Here is an 11,393-nt window from a genome sequence, read left to right as displayed (position 1 = left end):
TTTTGCGCTTGATGCACTCACCACAAAGCAATGCATGACAAAACAAGCATACCTACAGCAAGATGGCAAGTTTATGAAGCTATCCATGGCAAGAGAAAGATCATAGCATGTATGAAACAACTACAACAACCTTGGCAAAATTGAATATCATGTTAAGAATCTGCCAGGAATATTTTATAGCAAAAGTAGAGCAAGATTAAGACATGCTATGGCACTTCATAATTACAAACAGGGGAATGGATGGATAGAGCACAACTATATATACAAAACATCCTTACTGAGCATCGCCAAAAGGAGCATGGATCTCTCTATAGCCACATGGATACATAGCAACAAAATAACAGCAATCACAGACTTGGTGAAAATACTAAGTCCCTGAAAACAGAAACATCACGAAGCCTAGTTTGCATACTTGTGCTAGTCACCAAAGAGATCACAAAAATACATGGCATACACCTCTGTAAAGATGGCATGGCATACATCAAAACACATGTAGAGCTCATGCCCATAAGATGGACACATCAAATGCAACAAAAATAACAAATCCTCAAGTTCTGATAAATAACAGCAGGTAACAGCATATAGCACTCTTGCACTAGAGATTTGTGCATCAAGATGGGCTCAAATAATCCTGGCACAATGGAACAAAATGAAGAACATCTAGAGACGAACATTTCGATATATTATACGCACGAAACGGAGCTACGTGGAGAGATTTATGATGCGTCAAAGTATGCCACAGAATGCAAAATATTAGGACTTGGCAGAAAATCGAGGAGGGAGAGAGTCAACCCTAGGGTTCCAGATCGGATCTGGCTTGGGCCGGCTCGGGCTCGCCGGAGCTCGGGGCGCACGGCGGCCGGAGTTGGAGGGCGGGGCGGCCGGAGCTCGGGGGAGACGGCGGCTCGGGCGGAGAGGAGGAGGAGGAGGCGCCGGGGTCGGGAAAGACGGAGGAGCAGGCGGCGAGGCGGGGTCCGCGCGGGCGGAGGACGGCGGCGGCGCCGGTCGGCGAGGCGCGGCGGCGCCGGCGACGATGGCGGCGGAGGACGGGCGGCGACCGGCGTCGGGCGTGGAGGAGGAAGGAGGCGGGGCGCGCGGGCGAGGAGACGGGCTCGGGGGGCCTCCCGCGGGCTTCGCGGGCCGGCGGCGGCGCGGCGTACGGGCGCCACGTGGCGTGCCGTGAGTGGGCGGGGGCGGCGGCGCAGTTGTGTCCGGCCCCGGGCGGACACGTCCGGCGGCGCGGAGGAGCGGGCTAGGGTTTCAGGGATCCGGAATTTCGGAGGGGGAACACACATTTATAGGTAGAGGGAGCTAGTAGGCTCCAAATGGAGTGCGGTTTTCGTCCACACGATCGTGATCGAACGACTGAGAGCATGGAGGTGAGTTAGGTGGGTTTTGGGCTGTTTGAAGGGGGGTTTTGCTGCAACACACAAAAGAACTTTGCGGTTACCCGGTTAACCGTTGGAGCATCAAACGACCTCCAAATGTCACGAAACTTGACAGGTGGTCTACCGGTGGTATACCAAGGCCACTTGGCAAGACTCGGTCCATTCCGAGAACGTTCAGCACCCGCTCACGAAAAGAAACAAGAGGGGTGCGGCGGAGGAGGTGGGAGTGCCGGATTGCAAACGGACAACGGGGAAAATGCTCGGATGCATGAGACGAACGCGTATGCAAATGAGATGCACATGATGACATGATATGAGATGCATGACATGAAAAAAATGCAAAACGAAAAACAAAACCCAACCACGGAGGGAATATCATAACACATAGCCGAAAATGGCAAGAGTTGGAGTTACAAATATGGAAAGTTACATCCGGGTGTTACATGGCACAAAGGAGATAATGGTATCCTCATCATCTAACTGAAAAGTAGTGCCTACTACTTGGTCCCGAGCGAAGGAATCCACAAACTCAAACATGCCAATGCCCAGTGGATGATAAATAAATTCAATGGGGTGGATATTAGATTCATGGAGCAAACCTTCAATAGTAGTAGGCAGAGTTTCCTTTTGATGGATCGGGACAAATCTGTTGGCTTCAGCAATTGCAAGGAAGTCGTGGTTCAACAGTGGCTCTGGATCCACCACCATCTCTCCATGCACCTTCTGACTCGCAGGGCCCGGATCAATGGTCAAGCCAGGGGGTTGACGGGGTAGTTCGCCATGGTCAAGCCATCTTAAGAATATTTTAGTGCAATCCGTGCATATTGCAAGTTTAATAGTAGCACTCATGCCAAATAGTTGATGCAATACTAACCTAAGGTTCAAGGGATCATGGTTCATTGTCATTCCTCCTCAGGAGATCAAATCCCTCATTTCCGCTACATGTAGGGTTCACACGACTTCAAGTTACAATGTTACTCTTCGTTCAAAAACATAACGATAGTTGGTACCCATATAGTTCTTTTGGTAAACCCATATTTACAAGCATTTATTGGCTTCTAATAAAAATATTTTTTAATTAAATTAGAGGTGGACAGTGTTTTCAAGGAAAAATGGTGGAAAAATTCAGAGATAGTAGAAAAAGACTGAAACAGGGAGAGGGAGGGGTGAATGTACAATTTTTATGAATAGGAAAGTTGTCATGCAAATATACAAGAACATTATTCATGTTTCAAAAAAAAATCAAGCATTTTTTAAATCCGTTCAAAAAAGACTCCATGAAAAAAGACAAATCATGAAAAGAATAATATAAAACAGAAAAGGAGAAAAGAAAAACAAGAAACAAAAAACAAACATAAAAGGAAAAAACAAAAAAGACCTTTCACAAAAGAAAATTGGACGAACCACAGTAAAAAAAAGGAAACCGTGCTCAAGTAAGCTACTAAGAATCCGCTAGCTTAAAATACACATACCTATGGGTTAGCCCATGTAGGTAGTGTCATCAGCGAGTAGGGCTTATTGGTTGACCGATATATAGCAATTGCGCTACATGTCACTTCGGGAAAGTATCAGGTACTCCCATTCTTGGGATACTCCCAGTGCTCCAAGTTTAAATACAAGATTCATAAATGTTTCAAAAAATTCCAGAAAAAAATGTGAATGTTCGTAAGGAATGTAACTACAACCCCTAAAAGTTTCAGGTCCAAACTCGTAATGTACATTAAAAAACAAAAATATGAAATCTGGCATGAATAATGTAAAAAAAAAAGAGACAAAATCAACATTGACACTATTCACATATGGATTTCACATTTTTGATTCTCAATGTACATTTTGAGTTTAGACCTGAAGTTTTTAGGGGTTGTAGTCACATTCCTGCGGACATTCACATTTTTTCCGAATTTTTTGAAAACATTTAAGATTTGATTTTGAACTTGGAGCACCGGGAGTACCCCAAGGATGGGAGTACCAGATATTTTCTCATGTCACTTATGCGTATACCAACAGTGCTCCGAGCGCGGCAACATGCGCTGGCACACTCGAGGTACGCTCTTTTTTCTTTCGCAAGGTTAGTTCTTATATGGTTCTTATCTTATATACGCCTGTTTTCTTTCCTCTGGCTTTTATTATTTTATTGAGGCTTTTTCCTTTTTGGCTACTTTCAAATATATTTTTCCTTTTTCCGATCACTTTCATAAATTTTGCATGTTTTCTTTAATTTACTCTTCATTTAAGAAATACTTTCTAAATAATATATTAACTTTTTTGATAAATTCAAAAGCATGCATGTTTTCGAAAATGCGTGAACATTTTTCAACTATCCAACATTTTTTATCTCACTACAACTTTTAATTTAATGAACATTGTTTCTAAATACATGAACACTTTTTTATTGTAATTTGTGAAATGTGTGAATATTTTTCATAAATACGTAATTTATTTAACTATATGTACTTTTCAAAAAGTACGAACATTTATTAAAAGCATTAAATATTTAAAACTTTAATGGATACTGTTAAAAAAATTATGTTCATTTTTCAGAAGTACAAGTATTTTAGAAAGTAGGTAAACACTTTTCATAACGTCATGATTTTTTAAAATACTTTAAAAACAACTAAAGATATTTAAAAAACTAAACTTAGAAATATACAAATGGAGAGCAAAGTAAAATAAATGAATTCAAGCCTTTCTTTAGGGGGTAGAAATAAATTCTATGCAAGCCGGGGCGAGCCCACTCGGTTGCTTGACCCAAACGGCTAATGGGCTGCCCAATCTATGAGGCAACAGGGTGGCACGGGGCTATAGGACACTTATAGCGTCATATAGTAGCGCACGCAACATTAGTATTGACCTTCTGAAAGAGCACCTAGGTCTCAAATGTGATTTTGTCTCAAAATGTCCCTAATGTGATTGTGGTATTGATGGCACACAAACATAGGATTAATGTGTTTGTTAATTACATTATCAATTCTTAATCCCTTGTGCATGCAGGCCACAACGTTAATATTCAAATTTGCTATCTAAAGAATATTTTAATGCAATCCCTACCTATTAACAAGTTTAGTATTAGCACTCATGCCAAATAGTAAGTAAAGCGATATGGATAAAATGCTATCCGTAGGCTTACGGGATCATGGTTCATTGTCATTCCTCCTCGCGAGAACAAATCCCTCATTTTCCCTACGAGGTATTTATTGGCTTATGCCAGATGCTATCCGAAGGCTCAAGGCATTTATTGGATTATAATAAAAATATTTTGTAAATTAAATAAGAGGTGGACAGTTAAGCTGTTGTTCAAGGAATGGTGGAAAAATTAGAGATGGGAGAAAAATACCAAAACAGGGAGAGGGAGGGGTGACCGTATAATCTTTTTGAATAGGAAAATTGGCATGCAAATATACAGGAAAATTGTTCATGTCTCAAAAAAAACTTCAAACTTTTTGAAAATCCATTCAAAAAGAAATTCTATGAAAAAAGACAAATCTTGATAAGAATAATATAAAAAGGAAAAAGTGAAATATGAAACGGAAAACAAACATAAAAGGCAAAAACAAAAAAGACCTCTGATAAAAGAAAATTGGGTGAGCCACGGTAAGTAAAGAAAACCATGCTCAAGTAAGCTACTAAGGATCCGCTAGCTTAAAATACCAGTCCATATGGGTTAGTCCATGTAGGCAGTGTCATCGGCGACTAGCGCTTATTGCTTGAGTGATATATAGCAATTGCCAAACATGTCGTTTATGCGTATACCAACGGTGCTCCCAGCGCGGTAACATGTGCTTGCACATTTGAGGTATGTTTTTTCTTTGGTTTTTAACTTTTTATCTTATACACTTTTCCCCTCAGCCTTTTATTATTTTATTTACGTTTTCACCTTTTTGGTTACTTTCAAATATATTTTTCCTTTTTCCTGGTCACTCTCATATATTTTGCACGCTTTTTTTCTTCTCTTCTTTTAAGAAATAATTTCTGAATAATATATTAATTTTTGATAAATTCACAAACATGTTTTTTTCCAAAATACGTGAACATTTTTTAATTTTCGAGCATTTTTTATTTCACCACAATTTTTAATTTCATGAACATTGTTTTCTAAATACGTGAACGCTTTTTGATTATATGATATGAATTTTTTAAAATATGTAAAAAAATTCGTAAATACATAATTTATAACTCTATGAACTTTTTTCAAAAATTATGAACATTTCATAAAAGGTATTAATATAATTTTAAATTTAGTGGTTACTATTAAAAAATTATGTTCATTACAGAAGTTTAAGAGTATTTTAGAAAATAGGTAAATACTTTTCGAAATATCATACATTTTTAAAAATACTTTAAAATCAACTAAAGACCTTTTGAAAAATAAACTGAGATAAGAAAATACAAAGTAAAAGAAATAAGTTCTAGCATTTTTTTTAGGTGGGCAAATATATTCTAGCCGGGGTGAGCCCGCTCGGTTGCTTGACCCTAACGGCAAATGGGTTGCCCAATCTATAAGGCAATGGATGTCACAGTGCTATTGGACACTTGTAGCGTCATATAGCAGCACACGCCAACATCAGCCATCAGCTACTGAAAGAGCATCTAGGTCTCAGATACCCCTAGAAAAATCTAGGTCTCAGATGTGATTTTATTTAGGAAAAAGGTCTCTAATGTATTTCCGGTGTTGATGGCACACAAATATAGGATTAAAGTGTTTGTTAATTGCATTATCAAATCTTAATAACTTGTGAGTGCAGGCCACAACGTTCATCTTCAATTCAGCCCTGCTATATTTAGGACACTATTCGCCTGATTTTCAGACGATCCTATGGATCCAGTCATGCATGGTAAGGAAAATCGTTCAGCGAGCCTCGGGCATAGAGTAGTTCCGTCTTCAATTTTGATATCTGAAGATTATTATAGTTTGCAGTAAAAGGATTTGGATGGTTCATTGTCCTCCTCGCAAGATGAAATCCCTCATTTTCCTTAAATGTAGAGTTTTTTTTACACAACTTGAAATTATAATGCCACTCTTCGTTTTAATAGTTGGTACCTAGACCGATGGTTGGTGCATAAATGAAGCACAACACCGAGCTTATAATCCAATTAGCAACGTGCCCATGCGTTGCAACGGATTCAAAGTAGAATAATACTTGTTAACAAACTTGAAAGAAAACATTCTTCTTTTGATATACATATACCACTAAAAATATATTACGTTTCACTTAAAATATATTTCTCAGGCTGTTTTGATGAGGTGAGAGAGGGATGGCTTTCAAAATAATAAGGCGTTTTCTGCAAATTGGAGCAGAGAAGCGGACTGTCGTTACAAAAATGCCACAACTTACCTCACAACTGTTAGATGCAGATCTAATGGTCAGAAATGACAGATGGCAGACACAGCATCATCACCAACTGAGTCTTTAGGAGTAGAGAAAATGACGGACGGCAGACACACCATCATCACCAACTGAGTCTTTTATAGGAGTAGAGATAGCTGGCCCATGACTACTTTTTTTTTGGGTAACTGCCTGTGACTAGGGAGGGACTGAACCACAAGAGAGACCGAGTGACTGCGAGTGAACCAAAAGACAGAGCGCATAGAATACATGGTCCAAACTCTGGATGAAGCCTTGGATCAAAATTTCAAAACTAGTACTCTTATTTGAACTTCCTTACAATCATCTAGCTACAACTACACACAAATCCCCACCCCATTATAATGGAGGGGCTTTGAGCCGCTGTCCCCGCCTCCCCACACTCCTTTGTCTCCAACATTTCCGTTGATGTTCTGAACCATCCTCTCTTGCTACCACTACATAATAGTGCCTAGACACCGCCGGTACCAATGCAGAGAACGATGGTTCTCCGGTTCTCTGACCACTCATCTGAGGCTGTTCACGAAGGCGAGGAGGGATTGGACGTCCCTCTTCTCGGACGGGTACTTGATAGGCTTCACGGTGCGGCCGGGGAAGAGGAGGATCGTCGGGAAGCTCTGTAGCTGCAGCTCCGCCTGCGCGAATGGCTTCTGCTCGCCGTCTGCGCGGAACTTGGCCACCTTGATGCCTGAGCCGCTCAGCTTCTCGGCCAGCTCAACGTAGGACGCCTCCATCGCCTGCACGACAACACACCACAAGCGTCAGCAAACCATGTTCTGAGTTCCTGACGGTAGATTGAAACAGAATCTACTCGTGGTTGCAAAATAGATGTACCTGGCAGTATGGGCACCAGGGAGCGTAGAGGACGGTGAGCCACGGCTCGGCGCGGTTCTCGAGCCGCAGGAGGTTCTCGATCCCGGGACGGGTGAGGTTGACGATGGCCTGGCTCTGGAAGATGTCTGGGGCGCGGGCCTCGGCCGAGCCATTGCCGTTAACGCCGACCTTGGGTGCCTGATCTTCCCTGTCGATGTTACCCTTGTGGAGGCCGCACTCCTTGGCCGTGGCGTCCTCCCACCACCACCTCCCTTCCCTCTCGTGCTGCCCCGGCAACACGGGCCTGGTGCACGGCTCGCACCCAATGGAGACGTAGCCCTGAAACACAAAAGTCAAAGTGCGTGTAAATTCCTCTGAAATTACCATATTGCATGTCCGTATTAAACCTCTGCAACCGGGGGGCACTTACTTGAGCATGCAGGGTGTTCACAGGGACATCCATGGTCCTGAGGAAGGTCCAGATATCCTTGCCATCGACATTAGCCACAGGGTTCCACTTGATCAAGCTACCGGCTCCACCGTGCAGCCCTTCAAAAGACGGATCAACCTGGACCAACCAAAAATTCAAATGATTATCAGGTGTCGAAACATCAAGAGTTGAAGACGCAATATCAAAATGCATCTTTTTCACATGATTGATACTGAAAAATGCAGGTGGTGTCATGGTGCATGGAGTATCATCATACCTGAACAACAGGGATGCTGGCCCTGGTGCCAGGGGACTGGTCCTTCCTCTGCCCGGTGATCCAGGCCTTGAGGCCCTTGAGGGCCCTCCTCAAGGGCCGAACCTTCCTCACCCTGCAGCACTCCTGGTGGCCGTCCTCGTAGAAAGAGAAGAGGCCCTTGCTCCTCACAAGGTCTTGCACCTCGCTGGCCTCAGGGAACATGTACTCGATGTGGATACCGTAGTGCTTCTCCACCTTATCGAAGAGTTCGTATGTCTCTGGGTTCAGCCGCCCAGTGTCAAGGCTGAACACGCTGAAGGGGCGTCCAGTCAGTTTCGCGTATTCGATGAGGGCCACGTCCTCGGCACCACTGCACAATCCAGAGTGAATTCAAATCAGTGAAACGACAACAAGTTCCTTGTGCGTGTGATGAAAGATTTGCTACTAGTACTTCAGATATACTCCCTTCGTCCCATGAGTACAGTCATGTTCTTTATCCTTGGGTCCGTGATATAGTACATACATACAGCCCAAATAAGTGGGTGACGTCAGATTGTTTGATTGTTTGGCGTACTAGTACTTAGCAATCCTACATAGAATTGCTGCTACTTACACTACACGACTGGTTCAGGTTGCGTTTCAGTCTTCTGTTCTCCGTTTGGTATCCATATAGCTTTATATTAAATGAAAAAAGTGCTATACTACTAGGAGTAGTACGTAACGGAATCTATTAGGCCGCTGTCGATTTTTGACGCCACACCTTTTTTATGTTCCGTATATATGATAGTCAAGCAAATATTCTGTCCGCTTGTGCGTGGTTGGTGGGCCATGATTCTAGCTCCGGTCCAAGAAGAGTCCCGTACAACGGAGAAAATGAACCTAGACGCCCTCCCGGTCTTGTTCACCAGTCTAGATACATGAGGAGCAGGTAATAGACGGGTTTGTTGCGAAACCGATCCGACCCATTTACTATATTTGATTTGAGTACATCGCCTCAGACCTCATGACAAAAATCATGAAACCAGAGTACTTTGAAAACACAAGCTTTAGGACATGAAGAGCATCATCCAGCGGTAACTAATCCACTTGCCAGCCCGGCAATGAGATCACAATCGTGCACTGAGCTATCAGATGAGGATCAGGTTGGCTCGGCAATGCCAGGAATCTCCACGACCACCCGTTCGAAAGATACCGAGATGCCACGGGCACCAGAGCCCAAGCACGAAAGCGTACAAACGAGTACGCTAGGGTCGGAAACCTCATCGAAAACAAGGGATCGTAAAGAGCCAAGAGCTGTGCGTGTGTCTCACCTGAAGGCGATGGCGATTTCGGAGCCGAACATGTCGAGCGCACGATCCATGATCTCCAGCGGCGACGCGCCCACCAGCTCCTGCGCCAGGGCCTCGTAGTCCACGGCAGATGCCTCCTCCTCCTCCACCGGCGCCACCGGCGACGAGGCCGCGGAGGCCGACACTGGCTTCCTCGCTGGCTCCGCCGCGCACAGCGGGCGCACCGCCCTCGCGCGCTGGCCCTTGGGCGCCTTTGCCGGCAGGCCCGCTGGAACCACGGCCACCTGCTGCCTCACGGCTCCAATCCTCGCGGCTGCACGGGCGAAAAATCAGGGAACAAATTTAGACGGATTGTTCTCGCGCAATTTCACATCCAAGAATCTGATGCCTCGCGTCGCCAAACGTTCTCATGGAAATGGAATGCGCAACAGATGGCGCAAAATACTCAAATTCAAACAAAAACCTGTCAAAATTTTGGAGGAAATGCGACCGTGTGACCATATCATTTGCCCCAAATCATAAACATAAATTACCAGAACATGCGCCAAGGCTGATTCCCCACAAAACCCTGAATTCAGAACAGGAACCGAACTCGGACAGCAGGCTCACCTTTGAGATCGCGCAGGGCGCTGGAGTGCGACGAGACGGAAGCAGTAGCGGAAGCCATTGATTACCGGCCGCTGAATGAATCCCTCCTCCCTCTCAAATGCGCAGGGATGTTTGTCGGAGCTGGCAAATGTGTTTTAACTCCTGTGATTTTCTCTGTGGCGGGGGAAACGGGGCTGAGTGGTTACATATAGCTCGGGCGGGAGGCCAGGTTCGTTGTATCTGGACGGGTTCTGGGGGCAGCAGCCGGGAGGTTCACGTGTCGTGCTTCTATTGGCCAGAAGCGTGAGAGGGTTCCCTGGCCGATCGAAGCAGTGGCGTCACTTGGCACCGTGGAAAGGACCGGCACGCCGTGTGGGTGCCACTGCCACATGACTGCAGGGCTGACGCCGGGATGTGGTGAGGTGGATTGGTGTATGGGTGTGGCCGTCTGCATGCCTCGATCGGCCTATAGCCGTCTGCCTCACGGTCACAGGTGAGGTCTCTGGTCCGTCTCTAGAATTTTCGCATCCGAGTGGGAGGAGGCAGTTTGGCCATGGAACTCCAAGCAGGTGTACACTTCGGCCCTCCGCATATCAAATGCTTTTCTCAGTGTGACCTATGCGGCATCTCTCACCTGCAAGATATTCATGTGGCTTGCTATGCAACATAGAATCTGGACATCTGATCGGAGGCTGCGACACGGGCTGCAAGATAGCCCCTCACCATGTTATCTCTGTGGCTAGGAGGAGGATAATGTTGATCATCTTCTGATCCAGTGCGTCTACTCGCGTCAAGTATGGCACAACATTCTTTCCAACACCAGGGCTGCCCCGGCCCTTGCACCGGTGGTGAGCGACCATCTGGAGTCATGGTGGGGCAGTACCCGAAAACGGCTGGATAAAGAGATACGCAAAGCTTTTGATAGTTTGGTGCTAATGTGCTGGCATATATGGAAGCAAAGGAATGAATGGGTTTTCCGCTCGGTGGCCACACCCAGTTCGGTGGCTGATCTTGTGAATAGGATTCTAGATGAACTTCGCACTTGGGCGAGAACGGGAGGGCGTGGAGTTGAAACCATTTTCTGAGGAGTTAACGTAGTGTGTGGAGTTGGAGTTCTCGCGTGGCCTCGGTCGGCTTGTGACCGTTGGCTGTGCATCACAAACTCTTGTACATTGTTTTCTCTTTTCTATAAAGCTAAGGTACGCGATTTGCGTACTCTCGAAAAGAAGAAGAATTTTCGCATCCGATGAATTTGATCATCATATC

At 44.8% G+C, this 11,393-nt stretch overlaps 1 protein-coding gene across 1 annotated transcript; it reads right to left on the bottom strand.

Annotated features, from left to right (window-relative positions):
- Positions 1–7,017: 7,017 nt before the first annotated feature.
- Positions 7,018–10,762, bottom strand: LOC109738044 (probable 5'-adenylylsulfate reductase 1, chloroplastic). Its single transcript, XM_020297150.4, has 6 exons — positions 10,149–10,762; positions 9,561–9,852; positions 8,272–8,620; positions 7,995–8,132; positions 7,586–7,903; positions 7,018–7,488 (listed from the first exon to the last, which is right to left on the bottom strand). Exons 1-6 carry the CDS (start codon positions 10,204–10,206, stop codon positions 7,258–7,260), a joined length of 1,386 nt encoding a protein of 461 aa, XP_020152739.1. The 5' UTR covers positions 10,207–10,762; the 3' UTR covers positions 7,018–7,257.
- Positions 10,763–11,393: the final 631 nt, after the last annotated feature.

This window comes from Aegilops tauschii, chromosome 2, assembly GCF_002575655.3.
Source record: "Aegilops tauschii subsp. strangulata cultivar AL8/78 chromosome 2, Aet v6.0, whole genome shotgun sequence".
Lineage (NCBI taxonomy): Eukaryota > Viridiplantae > Streptophyta > Magnoliopsida > Poales > Poaceae > Aegilops > Aegilops tauschii.
Note: the sequence above shows the minus strand (reverse complement) of the source record. Positions and strands in the feature narration are given on the sequence as shown.

Bases quoted from the DNA above. Each gene is read 5' to 3' on its own strand.
- LOC109738044 (XM_020297150.4), bottom strand. From the start codon at position 10,206: ATGGCTTCCGCTACTGCTTCCGTCTCGTCGCACTCCAGCGCCCTGCGC. The intron at 8,621-9,560 runs GTGAGACACACG...TGGATTGTGCAG, and splicing joins GAAATCGCCATCGCCTTCAG to TGGTGCCGAGGACGTGGCCC. The intron at 8,133-8,271 runs GTATGATGATAC...TGGTTGGTCCAG, and splicing joins CCAGCATCCCTGTTGTTCAG to GTTGATCCGTCTTTTGAAGG.